The sequence below is a fragment of the Centruroides vittatus genome, unplaced genomic scaffold (genome assembly GCF_030686945.1).
Source record: "Centruroides vittatus isolate TY-2023 unplaced genomic scaffold, ASM3068694v2 contig_3175, whole genome shotgun sequence".
In the NCBI taxonomy this organism is placed as follows: domain Eukaryota; kingdom Metazoa; phylum Arthropoda; class Arachnida; order Scorpiones; family Buthidae; genus Centruroides; species Centruroides vittatus.
This window is the reverse complement of record NW_027122041.1, coordinates 563,575-585,659: the sequence shown is the minus strand read 5'-3', so window position 1 is coordinate 585,659 and position 22,085 is coordinate 563,575. Positions and strand designations below refer to the sequence as shown.

The 22,085-nt window shown below is 25.3% G+C and overlaps 1 protein-coding gene and 1 long non-coding RNA gene across 3 annotated transcripts; one reads left to right on the top strand and one right to left on the bottom strand.

Annotated features, from left to right (window-relative positions):
- Window positions 1–2,527: 2,527 nt before the first annotated feature.
- LOC136973453 (acyl-CoA Delta-9 desaturase-like) lies at window positions 2,528–11,400 on the bottom strand. Of its 2 annotated transcripts, none has more exons than XM_067268186.1 (5): window positions 11,313–11,400; window positions 6,382–6,582; window positions 5,872–6,002; window positions 4,017–4,222; window positions 2,528–3,945 (listed from the first exon to the last, which is right to left on the bottom strand). In XM_067268186.1, the coding sequence occupies exons 2-5, from the start codon at window positions 6,575–6,577 to the stop codon at window positions 3,522–3,524; spliced, it is 957 nt and encodes a 318-aa protein (XP_067124287.1). In that variant the 5' UTR covers window positions 6,578–6,582; window positions 11,313–11,400; the 3' UTR covers window positions 2,528–3,521. The 2 variants fall into 2 exon arrangements, with proteins under 2 accessions (XP_067124287.1, XP_067124286.1); XM_067268185.1 differs by lacking the exon at window positions 11,313–11,400 and adding an exon at window positions 9,039–9,134.
- LOC136973455 (uncharacterized) lies at window positions 9,281–21,371 on the top strand. The gene is made up of 3 exons (XR_010880496.1): window positions 9,281–9,373; window positions 10,593–10,718; window positions 21,179–21,371. It is a non-coding gene; the product is annotated as an uncharacterized lncRNA (long non-coding RNA).
- Window positions 21,372–22,085: the final 714 nt, after the last annotated feature.

Sequence of the window (22,085 nt, the reverse complement as noted above, 5' to 3'; positions counted from 1 at the left end):
TTAGTATGCGGAAACTATCAAGCAATAAAGCAGGATAGAGCAAAATTAAGGAACTTTGTCAAGGTCGCCATGTATTTTCCCAGCAGCTCCATCCAACTGCTACACCTTGTCTCTCCGTACCTTATTGCTACCCTTAGCAATAGTAGTAGCAGCAAGCAAAAAAACCTTGTCGTTTACTGCTTCCGGAAGTGATAAACCTTTAAGATGGCAAGACATGGTTTCTGTATTCTGTTCTGTGGGAATAAATATCCTTGCACATTTTCTGTCACAAAGGGTTCCAAAAGTGAATAAAGTTTAATTTAAAATTATCTCCGAGTGAAAACTTGCCTAATGAAAGTACCTTGCGTATAATTCTCCCCAATGTAAAGATTTAGACTCTACTGCATAAATATTTCCAGGTGCTGACATTCTGCTGAAACTAGATAACTCGGTTGATGTGAAAAACAAGAAAGTTGTAAATATATCGGTTGTGTAGCTTGGAACCTACAAACTACTCTGTCTAGCGCAATCACAGAATGTAGAGAAATGTAACAGTAATATTATTGTCAAAGAAGTGTTTGCATATCTTAAACTTTTAATTTAAATGTTGAGTTAGACAATTTAGTTTGACAGTCAACACTCCGTATACAAATGTTACTGCTTTGAAACTCATGCCAGTGCAACTTATTCCACACGACATGCTGGGCACGTGTTACACATTTAGTCGCTGAAGGAGTACACATTAATTAAGAACAGCATCATGAATGTTTCATCTCAGGGATGAAGGCAGTTCTAATAAAGACGGAAAATAGAAGGCATTCGTTGCAGATAGCTCTATCTGCCAAGAACCACTTATCGGCAGTGCCACCTGTATCAGTTATTACTCGATGGGAAACGTGACTAGAAGTAGTTTCGTACTATCATATGAGGTGGGATGCTTTAGTGACATAAATTAGAGAAAATTGGAATATAGAAGAAGCTGCATTGCAAAAACTCTGAAAGTTACTTGATCATTCTGAACTTGAAGAACAGTTATACGCAGTTGCAAGCCAAGCTGAAGCCTTATGCAACTTGATCAAGAAACTAGAGTCACAGTCATATCAGTTCCTACATCCAGTGTTGTAGGAAGTGATATTTGGCGAATTCTTGGAGGCATTCGAAAACTGTTGGTATCACTCGGTATAGATTCGAAGCTCCAACTTTATCTAGATGGCAAACATCCAGCATGGCAGTTATAAAAAAAGCTTGAAGTCCTAGATCCAAATCATAATCAAGCAATGAACAGTATAACTTCTCATTTATGCAGATTCTCTAAGAAAGAGGTACCGAAGGAAGAGATAGCACACTACAAAGCTTTGGTCAATAATGAAAACAGAGCAGTGTGCAATCATAATAAATTTCTGGAAGCACTCTATCAGGAGAATGCCGATTTTGAGTCAGCTGGCATTAAAAGCTCTGTCAGTTCCTGCTGGCAGTAAAGATATGGAGAGAAGTTTTTCTGCCACAAACCTTACGCCGAATAAATTATCATTTACCAAGGAAAATTTGGACATTCATATTTGAATCACGTTCAACTTGACTGATCCAGACGAAGATATGCAGTAAAAGTAGCATTGAGAATTCTGTAAACCAATAAAAATTGTAAAGAAAATTTTTTGCGATGAAAGCAAGTGTAATTAAAAATAAATAAATAAATTCGGCAGAATAAAACAGAAAATTTCTGTTATAAGCATAATATAGCAGAATCTTTATTTTTTTAAAAGCAAATATTTTAAAATAAAGCAGATTGTGGATTGCCTTAATTATAGTTAATATTGTAAAAGCTACTTTTTAAATAATTTCGCTTAACAGCCAGGAAAGTTACGCAACTCCTGGCTGTTGCTAGCTGTTTTAAAAAGAACTAAAAAATTATTTAGGGAAATTTTCTATTCTTCCTTTTACATAGTGGTAAGTTTTAATGACTGCATTCAAACAATGAATTGCTTTTATATTTTCCTTAAAATAAAAATTTATATTATTTGTACTTAAGCAGTTTTAAGAAGAAATTTTAATAAAATAAACATTCAATAAAGATTTTCATATTAACATTTGTAATTAAAAGATAATTACTTTATCTGATTTTAAGTTAATTGATAACTAATTAATTTTCATTATTATCATTTGCTTTATGTCTAATTTAATTTTAAAATGAATTTAAATATATATAATTTTTAATTATTAATATTTAAAATTTAATTAATAAGTTCAAAAATTGTACTAAAAATTATTTTGTTTAAAGAAAAGAACAATTTTATAAAGGATAAATGATAAATGCTGAATTGTAAACAGAGTCTTACATAATATTAATGGTTTTATTATTGTATTTCTAACATATTTTATGATCCAAAAACATTTTAAAATAATTGAAAATATTTATTTTTGATTTAAAAACTTTAAAAAATTCTTTATTTAATATGTATATCTTAAAAATCTGAAAACCAGCACCAATTTATTTATACTGATCTACAGTTAAAAGATAATTTATATATAAAAAATACATAAATCAAGGTCAAAATTTATTAACATTTATATTTATTTGTTGCATAGATTATTGCTTTTCGAATACGATATCATTTTACATACCGTAGCCTTTCCAAGGCCGGATTTTACATATATATTAATAAGTTACAGCTTAAGGTCTCATGATACGAAGTTACACAATTTGGGGTCTTGTAATACGAGTTTACACAGTTTAGAGAATGAGTTAATGGCGTACATTTTAGGGCCTCAAGCTTGTAAATTTATTAGTTAATAGAGGAGTGAGTACTTCTTATATGTTTCAGCTTAAATCCGGCTCTGGTCCTCTTTCTTTATGTGGCACTTTTATAAGGCATAGCCAATATTCACTCTCCATTTCATTATTTTACATATCCACATTATTATTCTTTAATATTATTATTATCATTATTTTTTTCTAAATATTGACAATCAATCACAATAATTAAGAAAATAAAAATCAATATTAAAAACATTGTGGACTAGTTTATTTATTTAAAATTTTGTTTAAATATTGATTTGATAACAGTTATCAGTATTTTCATACTATTATGACTTTACCAAATATTATATATTATTGAACTAAAATATATAATAACGATAAAATAATAGATGTTAGAATATTAATATTCATATTGATCATATTCAAAATTATAAACTTAATAAATTTTTTTAAAATATTTTTTACTTATATTTGTAAAATATAACAACATTAACGTATTGAATAAACAGTGTGCAGTTGTCAAATATATTTTTCCTATATAAATTTTAAGGTCGATTGCATAAACGTCTGGTAAAATTGCGATAGTGTTTATCATTAATTCGGTATGGATAAAATTTTTATATGCACATTTACCTTGTGAACAAAATATCACACTTATTACGAAATACGATCCTTAGAACTTTCATTCATATGGAATTATTGATAAATCACTTCAATTAATCATTCTCGGAAGTTTAACAGCCGTTAATATATCTTGCAACCGTAGTTAATAGTAAATTTCCGCTTATTCATATTTTTCGCCTGTTCTTTCAACTCTTTGTTTAATCATTTCTGAAGGAACTGTTTTAAGGTCATAAGCTAATCCTAACCAAGCCATGGTATCTATGAACATTGTAGAAATATTAAACCTCCATCCTAATTCGCTTGTGCTGTAATCCCATGGAAATGTGTGATGATAATTGTGAAATCCTTCTCCAAGCGCTCCTATGGCTACGAAGTTATTTTCTCTGGCCGATATATATTTATCGTATGGTTTATTTCCCCACATGTGAGCTGCACTGTTTACTAACCAAGTCATATGAAGAGCCACAATATATCTCGTCACAAAAGTGAACCAAAAGGAGTAATACGCTGATTCGCCCCAAAACCAATAAGGTACAAATGTTGGTATTAATAAATTGAAGAGTATCACCAATTGTGCATAGTACCTGTAACAATTTATTTTAAATATAATAAATATTTGAATATGTGCCGATTTATCGTATTTAATAATACTAACCTTCTTTGGAATTTAACTACAGGATCATCTTTTAAATCACTTAAATCAATAGTTTTTCCTTTTGCTATAACGTCTGGATGTTTCCGAACTAAAAGCCATCCGATATGAGAAAAAAAGAAACCTCGTTCTACATTATGAGGATCTGCAGTCGTTTCAGAATATTTATGATGGACTCGATGATCTCGTGACCATTCATATATGTCATTCTATAAAAAATATATTTATAATGAAATAACGTATAATGTATATTAATCATTTAATCATATCAATACTTTGTTTAATCTTGGATTATAATAATATAATTCTCTAATGTTATAACAGAGTTCTAATAGTGATTCCCTGACTACTAAATAGTGTATCCATCTTTGTTTAAGTCAGTGGTTGCCAAATTTTTTTGATTCTAAGCGCCCTTGCTAAATGCAGAATTTTCCAAGGCGCCCTATGTCAAATTCCAACAAGTACATTAAATTCGAACATTATAAACATTTTATAACATTTCGTAAGAAAGCCGCAGCGCCCTAGGGCGCCACGGCGCACACTTTGGGAACCGCTGGTTTAAGTTAATTACTGAATATATTACAAGACGGAAACTCAGATGAACATTTTATAGAATATGATTCGTATTTTTCACAATCTTTTTTAAATGTCACGAATAATTAATTTAAAATATGTAATTCATCATGAACAGAGCTTATTCCTTATCATGTATGACATTCACTACGATGTCATTATTTCCAGCTGAGATTTGTTCGACTGATCGGTAACGTTGTTTTAAGAAAACGGAACCTATTTCTTGCGTAAGTTATTTATAATTATTTAACGGATGAACAAGAATTTAGATCGTATGAAGTCAGGCAATTGTAAATTTTAATTATAATGAATTTAAATGATTTTATTAAAGACATTTTAATGTGACTGAGGCGTGTGAACTTCGTGAATATATTTAAACTGGTCATTTATCTATTATATTTGTAAAATTTAATTATTGTAAAAATAAATATAGAATTTACAATTAATTTTAATTTAGAAAATACAATAAAAATCTATCTAAAACTAAATGCAACAATACTGGCCAGAATCTTCTGCTTTAACAGGTTTTTGTTTTATAGAAGTCTGTGTTTTTATTAATTTAAGAAAAAAGAAAAGTTTAAAAATATGTTACAATTCATATTTAGAACTGCTATCAGAATAAGTGTTTTATGTTTCAAAGACATGCTGAAACCCTGGAAAATGTAAGTGGATCACAGAGAAAAAATATATTTAAAAACCCATAGCCTGGAATCTGTTTTAATATTTTTAATGCCAATAAATTTTACTTTAATCAAGATAGGTAATTAGTGTTACACTTCCTGTTTTCGATTAGTCAGGTTTTTGGGAAATATAAAAAGTTGTCTCGTTCTAAGATTTTTTTTTTAGATAAGTTTTTATTTTGTTAATACTTGCATTTTTCATGAATTATCGGTATAAGTAGGCAAAATAAGCTTTCATGCCCAAATGATAAATATCTATATACAGTCCTGTTCGCGGTTGTTGCTCTCCCGGATCGATTCCGGGTCCCCAGTGTGAAAGGCTAAAGCCTTAACCCTCTCGGCCATCAAACTGAAAATTTGTTAAATTTTTATAACTTAAAATAAAAAAATTGATTCTGAATCAAGAATATAAGTTATGTAAAATTAAATATATGTTAAGGTCGTTCACATAACAGAATAGACATATGAGAGGTAGATTCTTAAAGATAAGAATGGAATGAAAATGAATCATCAAACGTCTTAGAATAAAATAAATAATAACAAATTTTATATTTTTATATTAGTTTTATAAGAAATAAATATAAGCCATTTTTTAAATTACTTACTTCTGTAGCAATACAGTTACAAATGCAAAGAAATATTCTAAGTGGCAATTTTGCCTTATATGATCTGTGGCACCATAAACGATGAGCACCAGCAGTTATCCCCAAACCAGAAAGGAATCCAATAAAGCAGCCTAAAAATAATACACATTTAATTAATTATAAGATATAGAATTGTAATTCTTTGTAATAAATTTAATATTAGTTTATAAAAAGTATTGATTAAATCTTTACATTCTTTACTGAATTTTTTATATCACGACTGAATTTTTTATATCACATTCAATAATATATAATATATTATTTAAAAAATTTAAAATTTTTAAATATTAATTGTTGATAAAATCTCTTTACATTGTCAGACGATCTATTTACAGACAACCAACTATTCATGAAGTTATCAACATTATCAATCACTTGTTAGATTCGCAGTAGGCTGTCTTACTTAAAAAATAATTTTCGGTCAACTTCTCACAAATATTAAATATAAAATTTAATTAATTGTAAACTTACAGAAAAGCCATGTTTGCCATTTAACAAAAACTAAACTTAAATATGCCCCGTATACGGCACCAATGTGTAAGAAAACGAAGATTGCCACATTTCTCCATACTATTTGTAAAGGTGGATATTCGGATTTAATACTTTTCTTTTCTTGTGATACTGTTTCTGTAACAGTAGATAACGTAGTACTTGGTCTAGGTGCCATTTCACCTATAATTAGAAGTTTATAATCAATTTTTACATCAAATTTATAAATATATTGTAATAAAAATAGTATGGTCAAAAAAAAAAAAAAAATAATGCTCACTTAAACGGATATAAAACTTTTAAATATATTTTTAAATAAAACATATTGATGATTTAAATCATAAATAATTTCACTTTATCTTTTAATTGTTAAATTATTTTAAGAAAAGCTAAAATTATAATTATATAAGGACATTTTCTAATAAGCAGGAAAAATGCAGATTTTAATGTCACTGTTTCCTTTTATATAAATTTTTACAAAGAAGTAAGAAGAAAAACATAAAAAAAAATATGTGTTCCTGAAAATAAATCGGGAGGTGTTTTCTTCTATCTCCGGGTCAAATACAGCTACAGGCTTTCTACCTACTTAAACACACCAATCAACTTTGTAAGGAAGTATAAAGCATTGGAGAAACTATTGACCTACTCTTAAATTCATTTTAAGAATTCGAAATATTAAAAAATAATATTTAGAATATTTTTATAAAAATACGTTTATTAAAATATTAAAATTAACTATAACAATTTTCTTATAACTTTTAATACTTCATAATTAAATATAAAATAAATTGATAAAAGTTAGTTTAAAATTTTGTCAATTTATTAAATTATATTATCATTACTTTTAATTTAATATTTACAATATACAATAATTTTAAAATAATTTTTTTCTTCTCAATATATTGAGTATGGGCAAGATCAAAGATATTAATTTTGTATGTTCAACAACTAATTTGATATATATTATAATTTATATAAAATAATTAAAGTTTATATATTAATTTAATGTTTATATTTATAAAAAATATATAAAGGAACAACACCGGAGTGAAAATAAATTAAAACCAACAACTGTAGTGCCTTTGACCGGTGTGCTTCTCTCCTCTTTCTCCAACCAACGAGGTTCGAAAACGTTTGCGTTTTACAGAGAAAGAGGAGAGAAGCACACCGGTCAAAGGCACTACAGTTGTTGGTTTATATTTATTTTAAAAATCCTCTACATTTTAAAGTATTTAAATATAATAAAATTTCCTATAAATTAAAAAATTAAATTAATTTCCTTCTAACCACAAACGGAAATTGGTATGATAACAAATTTCCAGAAATTTATTTATTCATAAAATTCCCATATAATTAATTATATCTTTTAAAAATTTTCCTGTATAAATATAGAATTAATTTGTTTCAAAATAAGTATCAAACGATTTTTATATAAGAAAACTTGAAGAGAACTATTCATTTCCATTAATACGTTAAAATTGTTTTAGTGGAAAAACTATAAATCAGAATTTTACTGTTTTTTTAAATTAAATTAAATTAATTTTAACCATTATTTTAATTATAAATAACCATTATAAATAAAATAATGGTTAAAATTATTAAAAAATAAAGTAATTTTTAAAAATAATTTTTATTGGTTTATTATTTTAATTAATTAATAAAAAACGATTTGTTCTTAACAACATTTGTGTCTAAAGCAATTATTTTTGTGAGCTTACATAAAATAAATTTTAAATTATTTTTAAATTTATCATAATGCTATTAATAAGTCATGGTATTGTTTAACTATAATTAACTTACAAATTACCATTAATTATTAAAACTTGAAAAAGCTTTACAATTTTACAAAATAAATCTACTGTTTCTATTTTAAATCATGTTACTATTAATAAAAGAATAAAATTATTTTAAATTTAATATAAAATAATTATTTTTTAGATAAATATTTTAACGTATAAACCGAAAAAATAGTAAATAAAAATAAAAATGTATAAAAAAATAGTTAAACGATTAGATTAAACCACGAAAAACTAAAATAAATTAATGAATTTTCTAAGGATAACTTCCGTATTACATACATCAAGTCAGGTAAAAGTAGTTCCGTATAGTCTGAATCTTTTGAAGGGAGGAAAAATTATTTTCATGCACGCGAAAAGCGCATATTTGTAGAAAGATATGTATAAGATATACACAATATGCATATGATACACGCACAAAGCATCATACAGCATTTATTTAGATATAATCGTAGCATAGTACTATATAGAAATCTACCCTATATATTCCTATAGGATGCCAACTGATTAATTCCATCCCAATTTAAAAAATCATCAATCGTATCGCAAAGCGTAAATTATAAACAATTATTTTTGTTTATAATTTAATAAACGATCCCTTAATTGTAGCAATTATATCTATAAATTTAAATGAACAGATGATATGTATTATTAATGAGGTGAATAGTTATATTTTAAAGTGATTTTATCCGGTAAAAACCCTTAAAATAACTAAAACCAACCTCAAAATAAGCGCTGAAACTTATAAGTAAAAATTTAAAATATTTATAAAAATTTAAAATAAATATAAATAAATTTTAGCAAATATTTTTAAAAAATGAAAGCAAAATTTAGGATATTTACCTAGTAAAAAATATAAAAATATTTACAAGCTCTCTGACACTTCCAGGCTTATTTATCCCTTTGAGTGCCTCTGTTGCGTTTTGCCTCTTTATGAAACATTTTCACTTTTAGTTTTACCGCTAGAGGCGCTTTGTTTATTATCCTATTGGTTAAAAGAATGATGACGCATCTAAACCGTTAGTAATCAGATGACACATTTTTACCAATAAAAATAATTACAACTTTTTTAAAAAGGAAGGAATTATATATTTTTAATTTGATTTTTTTCTGTGAGTCCTTGAATTTTCGCAACACATTAGGAAATTTTTAAAGTTAAAATTCACTTTAAAACTTTGGTAAAAAAAATAAAATGTACTTATTTACTCACTTGCGAAAGTCGTTATTTAAATTTTTAAATAAAAATTAAATAATTTTTAGAACTTATTTCACGTATTTAATGTTTATTAATTACGTTGTATAAAATATCGGATATGAATTTAATAGGTAAATAAATATTAAATAGAAAAAACTACTAATTTATTAAATTAAATTAAGGGAAATTTTGTGTAAAATAATAAATTTAATTATATTTTCAACAAATTTACAGTTTGTTTCGTGACTTTTTCAACGTTAAGGTGAATGATCTGAATTTCAAATTTAAATATTTAAAGCACGAAATGATATAATTAGAAAGAATCAATAAAATTTTTAAGTATTTAATATTTTATAATATTTAAAACCTGCTATTTTTGCTATTATATATATATACACATAAAGAGCCAGAAGACCAGATATAGTTGTAATGTTCCTAATCTATAACATATAAGAGGCTTTCATCCTATTGTAAAATGGTAATACATATAAAAATCTTAAGCTGTAACTTGCTTAACTTTTGTAAAAATTCTGCTTTGTGTATATACAGCATATATGAATAATAAAAGAACATTTACTACAAAAATTCATATATATATATATATATATATATATATATATAAAGGATTATAATTTTCACTATAGGAAAATGAAAAGGAATTAATTAAATTGAGTGTTTGATTATAATGGATAGCTTCTACAAGTAAGTTTATATTTCTTAAATTATTGATTTAATATTGTTGAATTTTCAACAAGAATGGGGAAAAAGGAATATATTAGAATTAATCAATAATTTTTTTAGCGAACGTAACTGTAAAATTACGTTGCTATAATGCTTAGAAAAATTATTCTATACATAAAAATCGATAAATAGAATTTTTTAAAATACAGTTATTATTCAAATGTATATATATATAATGATACAAAATTGCTATAGCATATAAAATATTGCTTTATAAGAGTTTAACTTCTCAATAGTATATAATAATTTTACGAATAAAAATATAATAACTTTTTATTGATTTAAATCTCCCTGATCAATTTCTTTATATCCTTCGACGGTAATTTTTCCATATTTTAAGAATTAAGAGCTAAATAGATTCACTATGATAGATTGTATGAAAAAATCTCTAAATTTATAAAAATAATTGTTTCAAATTTTGTTATTAAACTATTTTTATTCATTTAATTATTCTCATGTAGGTCAGAAACTGAATTTTGTGATGAAATGTATAACTTAAGTATGATATGGACTACTCTTTGAAGAAATGAGTAACTTACATTCAATGGTCAAAGTAGATTTCTTAATTGGTCGATAATATAGTAAAGGTACTAGTTTAACTCGTACGCGTACATTAAAATTTATTCTAAATCATTCTAAGAATTAAATTTTATTACTAAGGTATTAACTCATATAAGCTGCAAACTATAACATTAAAGTAATTATTTTATACTAAAATTTCAAAAAAGCCATTATATAAAATTAAATAATATTGATTTAAATTTTTATATCCTTTCTAAATTTTTTATATAATAATATTGATTGATGTACACTCCTCATCCTTATATTATTCAATTTTATGTATTTTAAAATTCATGTTTTAAATCGATTTTTTTTTATTTTTAAAAATTGTAAATTTAAAAATTTTTTAAATCCTTTTTAACCTGGTTTATTCAAAAATTAATTCTAAATTAACAAACGAGCTTAATAGATGCCATCATTTTATATAGCTTATACTATTTATCTTCTAGAAACGACACCATTACAACCCACACAGATATGATTTTAGAGACGGAATTCTACGGTTCACCATTAAGTTATCGTACCAGTGTTAATGTACTACACTTCAATTTATCTCCTGTTAATTATATGTACAAGAAATTTCACAAAAACGTACGAATCGAAATAGTTTTTGGCCTTACCTTTCACTGTCGATTCAGTTTCCTCCAACTGACACAAACGTGGTGAACCCAGACTGCTCTGTGATCGATCGCAATTCAGTCTCTTGGTATTTCTAACGTTATCGTTTCTTTTCTTTCTTTATCATGTTCTGGAACGTGTTCCGAAATAATTTTTTATCATAATTCCAGTAAAAAAAAAATTCCACAAAACTTCACTTCCATATATAATCATAATACAATGTTGATTTCTATAATTAACCTCTGTATAATCATTATAGAAACAGTTTAACAAGTAAGTACTACAAGCGATATCTTATAACGCTTATAATATATTTAATAAGTAATTTTTGAAATAATTTATGTACAAAAAAACAAAAAAATTACTCCGAATATTCCTACATATACATCATTAAGATGTTATTTTTCTGATTGTAAAGTGGCATTCCTTCGTACGTTTAAAAATAGAAAGGAATATAATAATAAAGTTATACTAAACACGAATGATAATATTCACATTTCCAATGCCCTAATTCGCCTTCAAAATTTTCCTCAACCTTTTCCTCGTAGTCAGCAGGTGAAAGAACTTCTCTTGTAGATTGACCCAATATAGGTTTTCATTGTAAAGCGAAACTTTCCCTTTCGATTGTACTAGAATGAATGATAACTTTTTCATTATTTTCTAGCCCATAAACAGCTACATTAAGCTACTTATATCATATTATGTTTCTAAGATAATATCATATATTTTAAATTTAATGATTCATGTATTTTTTATAGGATGAGACGAGTTATTACTTTATATTCTATTAATTTTCCGTTTATTTTTTGTTGTAAATATTATAATAAATAATTTTAATGTAAAATAATTAGTTAACAATAATTTTAAAGGATTGAATAATAAAATAAAATTGTTTTAAAAGTCTTGAATTTCAATCGTTTATTTTTCTGTAAGTTTAATTCGTCTAATTTATAATTGTATATACATATTTTTTAAAGTTGTATATCAGTTGTTTTTATTTAAAAAATAGCAAAACTCTGTAAAATTGGTTTTATTATTATTTTTTTAGTATTATCGCAGTTACAAGTATTAATTTAAAAATATTTTAATCACATTATAGGATCTAATCATTACAGCACAGTCTACATATACTACACATACACATAGTACAGTACAGTAACATACAAGATACCATAGTAAGAAATCAATGTGGATATGAATATTACAGTTATAGTATGAATATAAAAATATTTTAAAATTTAAATGAAAACATCAAAGGAATTTATCCTTAATATATTACATTGAATTAACAGTATTTGTAATTTAATAATAAAAAAATAATTTAAATATGTTAATAAAACTAAATATCAAATTTAAAAATCATAAAATTTATTTTTATATTAATTAATTTAAGTTTTTCTTATTTAAAAATTACGTAATGAACCACATCTGGTCTTTTACACTTAGACTGTTTACATTCCAAATAACTGTCATCTTTCTTGAGGTAATAAGAAGACTTTAAGATATTAGTCATGTATTTATTATATAATCAATGTACATTTCGAAATATGTAAAGTTTAAAGACTATTTTGGGCTTAAATTTTTTTTAAGATAATGCCGCATTTTAAATTATTATAGTAGCATTAATCCATCAGAAACTTTCATTTGAAAATTTTATTGAAATTCACGAAAAGGTATAAACATGGAGTCTTAAGTTGCTTATATTAGAAACAATAATATCAATAAACTTTGAAACTATGAATGTTTATAATTAAAGTAACTGATGTAATTTTTAGTAAATACTATCCTCGAATACTAATTGTTTTGCTTTATTAATATAATTAATAAAGTATTCGACATTTGAGTATTCGAATATTCAAATGTATCGGTGTCTGGTTAATATTCGAATTCGAGAAAAGTGTTATTCTACATCTCTAATTATTCTTGAACTTTGGCAGATATGATAAATATGGTATTACGTTTCGAAAGTAGTAATAGATGTGTTTTATTTTGTGAGAATATTTTCCAGATATATTTGTAATATATAAAATTGAAAATTGTACCCTCATAAATTATTGAGGAATATGTTAGACTAATTTTTCTCGACTGTATGTATATTTACAGATATATATTTACAAATATATATACCTGTTTAAACTAGATATTTATAATATAATAATTTAATTATTCAATCTTCTAATTAGTCCTTTACAGTTCTTGAAATTTTTTTCTAGTTCTGTCAATCTTTATCCTGTTTTACGATTTCAGAATATTTTAACTAAAGTATTTTATAAATTTGTGAAATGAACTATTGTCTTGATTGTTTGCCTTACATTTTACTTTCTAATATTCTTCGCACAATTTCACTATTCATATATAACGTAGAATATGTTCTACCCAAGATCATTTTTATATGTATATAAAATACAGATACAAAAACGTCTTCATTTCTTCCCTTTCCAACACCATGAACTAACAGTCTTTCTTAGCAAAGACGACCTTTAATTGTAGGCTACGACTCTGCTACGATATACAAAACAGTTTAAAATGTTTACAGATGATAAGCTACAAAAATCTTGTAAAAGTTGTATACATAATTAAGCATTTTTTATGTTGTTTATAAATGTATTTTTTTCAATACTTTAAAAAAAATAAATTTATTTGTGTTTTTCTATAACCAAGTTAAGTAATTTTAACACCTCTTTCATCTTTCCTAATGTCCAGATTTTTTACTACATGCAATATTATTAATCATATGTATGTTTTTAATACACTTTCTTATATTCTAAACTAATATTTTAGAAATTATTATCCTGGAATTATCTCATAAAGTCTTGGTATTGCAGTTCTTGTCTAATATCTTGTAGGCTTATCTCTAATGATTTGTCCTAAATAGCAAAACCCGTCGACCTACGGTTTTCCGTCGATAAATACAGTACTTTCAATATGTAGCGTTTTTTTTCATAATTATGACTTAATCATCTTCAAACTTCATACAATTAATTCTCTCTCCATTAAAGCAGATTCTCATTTTAAAGTATCCTGTAGTCTCTTCAGGATAACGGAAACAAAGATGACGACGGAATTACTACAGGAATTTTTAGTACTATTCTATACATTACTACGGAATTTTTAGTACTATTCTATACATTACTACAGAATTTTTAACACTATGTTATTAAAATGCTTGGGAAACAGTAGACATAAAGTTCGTCCCACTTCTATTTTTCTATCCACTGATAATGTTAGTCCTTTTGTCAAAAAATTGTATTTTCATTGTCATAAAATTCCATAATAATTTGATGATTATCTTCTTAATCGCCATCTTTTTAAGTAGATATGGCGAATATCACTTTTCTCGAATTCGAATATTAACTAGATTGAAAATACTCCGAATACTTAGTGAATTTAATTACCTTGTATAACTTATTTGGTAAAATACTTATTAATATATTGAAATAAATAAAATAAGTTAATAAACTAAAACAAAAAGTAACAAGAAATACAATTTACTAAATTTTAAGAAATGAAATTTTAATCTTTTAATTTTGACTTTGAGTTTTAAAGTAGCTTCTTTAGGCAGGCTACTTTTATCTCAAATACAATAAACTAACAAATTATTGTTCTCATTATCACTTACTGCAAATTTTTATTTAAAAACAAGAATTCGAAAACTTCAGAATCTACTTTCCTTCTTGTCCCAAATCAAACTAGAGATGCTGAAAAGACGCTGTCAGTATGCAATGGCGAATACAAGGATATAGGCCTACCATTGACACAAAAAACTAAAATTTCGTTATTATAACTTCAAAACAATTATTCATGGCAAATATGGTTTATGGGACCATCCATAAAACAATCATCTTGCACATATAAAAGGTACAGTACTTATAATTATTCAAATATTTTTCTATTTTTCAGTTAGCACCCACTTCCTTCGGATACTTTTGGATTCGCCACTGTGACTATATGTATGGTGCAATATTGAAGGTATTCGTAGTACTCAAATGTAATTTTTATCAACGTAATATTTGAGTTTCCTGTGTAGATTCGTCCATCTCTATTTTCAAGCAATAAAAACAATTTCAATTACTTGAAAACTATATTGGTTTTCATTCACATATTTTTAAATTTTCCTATTAGTTTTTATTACACGCGATGTTAAACTTATTGTTTTTTATTCGTATTTTTTACTGTATATCTGTAATTAATATTTATAAAATTACTTAAATTAATATACTAATATGTATAATGCAGTTTCAGTTTCTTTAATTAATTCTATTGTACTTTTATTTATTCCTGGAGATTTGCTATTAGGAATTGTATCCAAAGCATTATTAAATTTGACCCTTTTAATGTAGCTCAATTCTTCCATTTCTGTCAGTTGTTTTTTCTTTATTCTACCATGAATAAAATATATCTACTTTCTTTATATAGCCGTTCGAGAAATTCTCTCCAGCTTTTCTTTTTCTTTTTTGTATCTTTAATAACACTTACAACTGATCCTGTTCAAACGAAAATATTATTGAGTATGCTCTTAGATGTTATTTCTTGTTTTTTATATAAAATTTTAATACTGAACTAGATCCGTTTTTCCTGTCTTTTTTTATTCATAGTTTGTTCTTTGCCGTTTTTACACTTCCTGTTTCATTCTTTAATTTTTTTCTGGTATTTTTTCATCTTTAATATTTACATCTTGCCATTCTTAGCTATTCTATCTAGTTTTGTACAAGGTAAGAAAATTAATTGTGTAGTAATTGTAGTGAGTAAAGTCGATGCTATTCATGCTTTTTGATTATTTTTTCAAATTGAATCTTATATTATTTGTAGTGTTTCCGTTATGATTCTCTTGTTGTTCAGTCATTTTTTCAATGTTTATCATTGTATTTCCTAATTATTTATTAGTTTCCTTTATATTTCTGTGAAATTCTAGTACAGTCTGTGATCTTTTTAATTCTTCAAGTTTCATCGTAATTCTGTTTATGTCTTATTACTTTATTCCAGCGTAAATGATATACCATTTCAAATAGATTAGGGACTCAATGATATCTTGATCATTCATGTATATTATTTTTAAAAATAAAAATACTTGTATGAAAATTAATAAAATACAACATCACTTGGACTATTTCTAAATCAATATAACATAATTTTCTAACGTTATAATACTTTCAGTGCAGCGAATTCATAGCAGTGAATTCATAAATTCTAAAAACAGCCTATTGATTCAGTATCCATCTCTTAATTCGATTTGTCATGTATTAAAGAATAAAAACACAGATATTCATGAAAACTTTATTTTATATAAATTATTTTCATTCGGAATTTATTTCATATTTTACAATTTATTAATAGAAACACAAAATAATTAAATAAAGTAAGGTAAGCATGCGATTCTATCAATACAATAAGGCATTTAGTATACTATACAGAGAATTTAATTAATTGACATTCATATTTAATTTTTCTTGATTAAAATTAATAATTCATAGATATCTGATTACACATTTTTATATATTTTAATAAAAATAACAATATTTCCTTATCCAGTAATTATTATTTTGTCCTTAATGTCCTTTATGTAAGCCTACTATTATGAACGTGTTTATTTTTATTTAATTTATTCTATAAAATAGCAAGCTTTATGCGTTATAATTACAAAAAATAAAGAATAAATTTCATGTAAAACTTTTAAAACTTAATATATTCATTCATGTTATACTTACTTTCAGATATAAATTAAGAAACAAATATAAATTTAACATAATGTCAATCGAAACATCTCAACCGCTTTTTTTACATCTTATTTTATTTTTGTACATTGTGTAAAATTATGAACAAATAAATAAAATATTGAAATTATTTATTTGTTTATAATAATTATTATTATTTTTAAAGGAAAACGACGAATTAAGAAAATCGCCATTTCCCCCTCCCCTCTTTTCTCTTTTTTGATCTTTTACACACGCCTCTCTCTCTCCCTTTCTATTTATTTCTTCTCTATCTATTTATTTATTTATCTAACTCTTAATCTTTCCTATCTCTCTTCTTTATCTTTCTCCTTCTCACTCTTTCCTCTCTTTTCACTCCTCTATTTCCCTATCTTCTCTTTTCTTACCTTTTTTTTCTTTGAAAATTAATCTAAAAGTCACAAATATCATTTTAGAAACATTTCTAAATTTGAATAAAAATTGAAAAAATAATAATTTTAGAAGCAAAAATAACTTATTAATGTTTCGACCTGAATTTCGAATAGTTCCAATAATAAACAATATTTATAAATTTTGTTTCAGTGAGAAAAAAACTGAGACTTTTGAGTTTTACTTTTCAAAAATTTTAAAGTTAAATTTTTCTTTAAACAACTTTAAACTTTATTTTTTAAATTAATGAAAGAAAAAATGAAACATTCATTTTCCAAAAAGTAAAAACTGAAAAATTTTGTAGTTTTAAAATAAGCACAAAAATAAAAACATTAAATTTTTAAAAAAATACAAAACTTGATTTTTCCAAAAGACAAAATAAAGCACCAATTTTTCATACAAGACAAAGAGAAAATAATACAACTAAATACAAATTATTGTTTTATAAAAGAATTAACAACTACGTTTCAATATTTTACTTTCAAATAAAACAATTAAAATATTCCATAAAAAATAAAAGGAAATACTTTTAATAAAAATAAATAAAAGTAAATAAAAAAATAAAAATAATGACTTTTCATTATTCTATTTCCTTACACCGTTTCTTACATAATATTAAATATTTTGTAATAAATTATCACTCGTTTAGAATGTTTCTATTTTTAAAATTTTCCCGTTTTAACAATATATAATTGTTTATAACCCCCTTTTGATTTGGAAAAAAGTTATAAAAATATTTCTGACGATGAAAATATAGTACTTAAAGATTCATTTCCGTTTAAAATAGCATTATTTAAACAAATTATTATATGTAAATAATTTATAACTTTAAAACTGTCAGAAACTTAAATAATTAGTATAAAATTTTATAAATACTTTATGTGGAATGTTAAATGTGTAAATGAATTTTTAATAAATTTAACACCATTATACTTTATGTAGATATTAACTTGGGGTTTAATTTAATTTAACACCCCTAGGCATGAGGCAATTTTTTCTGGGAGGAGAATTTCTTTTTTTAATTGAACTTTTTAAATTGTTGGTTTTTTCTACTTTTTAATCTTTTCAATGATGACTGAGACCAGTCCAAAGTAAGATCTTAATTAAACTTTATTAATATCAAATTTAAATGTATCAATATAATTATGCATTTTTTCTAGTTGTAAATCCCTAACTTAGACTTAATTTCATGTTGATGAATGATACAGTTTAATTTTCTGTTTTAATCGCTTAAGTTGTATGTGAAATTATGCGAGAACGTGGGATGACTCTGGCATTTTAAATAGGAAAAACGTAAATTTTTCTTTGGAATGCAAGAATGCACTTTAAGAATTCACGTGTTGCGGAGAGTGGAAAGGTATATCTTTCTTTTAATATTTATAAGTAATTAGATTAAAACAGATAAAATAATAATAAGTTATTTTATTTATACTTTATAAAGTTGTAATTATCTTTATTCTAATTACAATTTAAAATTATAAAACTATTTTTTTCTTTTTATAATTTGCTTGTTATGGTTTTTGCAATTTGAAGTTTTGATTCGAATATAAAATTAATTAAAAGCATTATGAATTTAGAAATCTAATAAATTAAATATACTTAACTTCAAAATTTTCCGATTTATGCTTTTATTTTAACATACGTAAATCAAAGGGGTAAAATCAATGGAATCGATAATGTACCTAAAAAATCTTTTGAAAAAATCTTTCGAGTGCTTAGTTTTGCTTAGGCACTCGAAATCGGATATAAAAGAGTAGTTTTACTTGAATTTTAACCTGAAAATAATTTTTATTTTTAGAGTTTACAAAAGATTTTTTTTTAATACGTAAATAACTTTAATTATATTTTTGAAAGTTTACGAATTTTTATGTTTACCTTTAATATTGGTAGGTCTTCTCCTGTATATGTAAATAGAGCGACCATCTTGCCTTTGACCCTGTTGTGCGGGCCACTGCTCCCAAACAGAATCTTAGCCTAGTTATGACAAATGTTATATTTTGCACAAATTATATTAATATTTTAATAATTCATGATGTGATGATGGGATTTCATTATGTAATGTGTTTCATTATGAAATGAAATTGCTTTTCTCGATAAACAACGAATAAAAAGTGACAACTTCCTTTACTTCTATTGCCGACATATAAGTCGGTTTGAAAGTAAATTGGACAATTTTTAATCATTTAAAATCATTTAACTTTTACGATTTTTATTTCACATATATGTATATCAACAGTTACATTATATAGGTATGGAATATCTAATATAATCACTAATGTATGTGGTTATAATAGAAGATTACGTATCTTTAAGGTAACTTTGGTATGTATAAGTTTAGTAAAGGCGTAGTATGTATATATATATATATATATATATATCTTTTAGTTGTGTATAGTGTCTCAGTCATTCCCAAATTAATTATAGGACTAGTTCACTTTATTAGTAACATCTTACGTATATACTAGTGTATATGGTCATAACAGGAAGAATCCTACATTATATTAGAAACAATCTTGAATATAAGCGGAAAATAAAACATTTAGAGCTACATATAATGTTATAAGTTGAAACTGATACTTTATTTGTATATGTTACCGGCAAAACCCGATTTTACGCCAAACTAGTTTTGCCTAGGCCAAACTAGTTTGGCGTAAGCGTGTCAGGCCAAACTAGTTTAGAACTATTATTCAAGTATATTAATAGTTAAAATAAAATTAAAAGGCAATCAATTAGATGAACAATATTTATTCAAACATAGTCTACGTAATTATAAAAAACGGAGTTAATGTTACCCTAGGTATCGAAGGTGGCGGCTCGTCTCCGATTCCAGCGATCAGAAGACAGGGAACAGTGTGGACGCACGTTCTGACCTAACCTAACCTATTCTAATAGTTATGGTAATATATTAGAATAGGTTAGGTTAGGTTAGAACGTGCGTCCCCACTGTTCCCTGTCTTCTGATTGCTGGAATCGGAGACGAGCCGCCATCTTCGATACCTAGGGTAACATTAACCAAAAACGGTATTGATTAGAAGCCACACAACACTCGTACAAAGCTATAAAGTAAAAATAAGCTAATCAGTACTTATCAGTTTGTATTTTTTTATTAAGCCATGCACTTTTAAAGGTAATTAACTTTCGAAAATATTTTCAAAAATTCAAACGAAATAATAAAAATAACTTTTAAAATCAAACTAAAATTAAAAATAAACTTATTTGTGTTTTATGATGAACTTAAATTAATCATTAATATATTTAACCATTCATGTACTTGAATAATAATTCTAAACTAGTTTGACCTGAAACGCTTACGCCAAACTAGTTTGGCCTAGGCAAAACTAGTTTGGCGTAAAATCGGGTTTTGCCGGTAACATATATATGAGAAGCGATCAAACCTTATCATGATATGAGCCAGATATCATCTAAACAGAAATATGCGAGAGCCGCATCCTCTACTGAAACGGTATTTTATATTGTATATATTTAAAATACAATATTTATATTGTTTTATAGTAATATTGCTGATACTTTACCTAGTCGGTCATAAGTACAGTGTCAGTAACTCCTTCGACTTTACCCTTAGCTTTCAGTTAACTGTTCAAAGTTGCGAGTTACGCTTACAATCAGCCTCTAAAAAATTCTATTTTTAAATTACTTTTATACTTATTATTAAGGTATTTCTTTAAATTTTAACAACTTTAATAAAGTTTTAATAGATTTAAAAATCTTTTTTGTTCTTATTTTTTCAGCTTTGCGAACTATATAGGCCTACAGTAAAATCTCTCTTACACGGTAACTTGCCTAAAAGAAAATGGAAAATAAACCTAGAAACGGAACTATTTCCTATGAAAAATAATATTTTATGTCGTAAATCTTTTGAATGCAGAAACAAAATATTTTTAGAAACTAATTACGCAACATAACCTGAGTAAATAAGAATTTTTTGCCTTGACAGATGAATTCTAAATCTTAATTAATGCTGTAACTTACTGACTCGAAGTACTGTACATTAAACATAATCTAGTCTATAATGTTATATTCTACGTATTTATATTTAATCTTTCCTTGTGTGTAAATAACGAAAGATAAAAATATCGATAAAAATCTTTAATTCCTAATACATTGCAATAAAAAATTAATAAAATTTGAGCATTTATTCAGAATTAGTACATAATTACATTGAATAAATTTGCTCATTTATTTATAATTTTATACTTTAATATGTAAGAGATATTTGAATTATGTTATTTATTATTTAATAAAAGAATTTTTTAGTTTCATTTTTTATTAATTAAAATTTTATTGTTTTTTAGTCAACAATTGATTGCTTTCTCCATTACTTTAGATTAAAAATGTAAGAAAGTATTTTTTTCCGACGTTTCTACGTATAGAAACAATACGAATTGCTATTTTGTGTGATATAGAGCGTGTCTATTGTTTCGAAAATTATATATTTTAAAGTACAACAAATATAGTTTTATTAACATTAGTTAAATGCCATATGGAAAATAATATAAGCTAAAATAATTTTGAAATAAAGAACTGAATGAATGTCGAAATATATCGAGAAAGAAACGTCTATAAATAAAAATTATTTTCAAAAAATAATAATTTTAAATAGGACCGAATTGTTCTTGGAGTATTCCAGAACAGTTC

Excerpts from the sequence above, each read along its gene's own strand:
- LOC136973453 (XM_067268186.1), bottom strand. The coding sequence starts at position 6,577 with ATGGCACCTAGACCAAGTACTACGTTATCTACTGTTACAGAAACAGTA. Across the intron at positions 6,003-6,381 it reads ATGGCAAACATGGCTTTTCT|GCTGCTTTATTGGATTCCTT; the intron begins GTAAGTTTACAA and ends TATTATTTTTAG. Across the intron at positions 3,946-4,016 it reads GTAGTTAAATTCCAAAGAAG|GTACTATGCACAATTGGTGA; the intron begins GTTAGTATTATT and ends AAATTGTTACAG.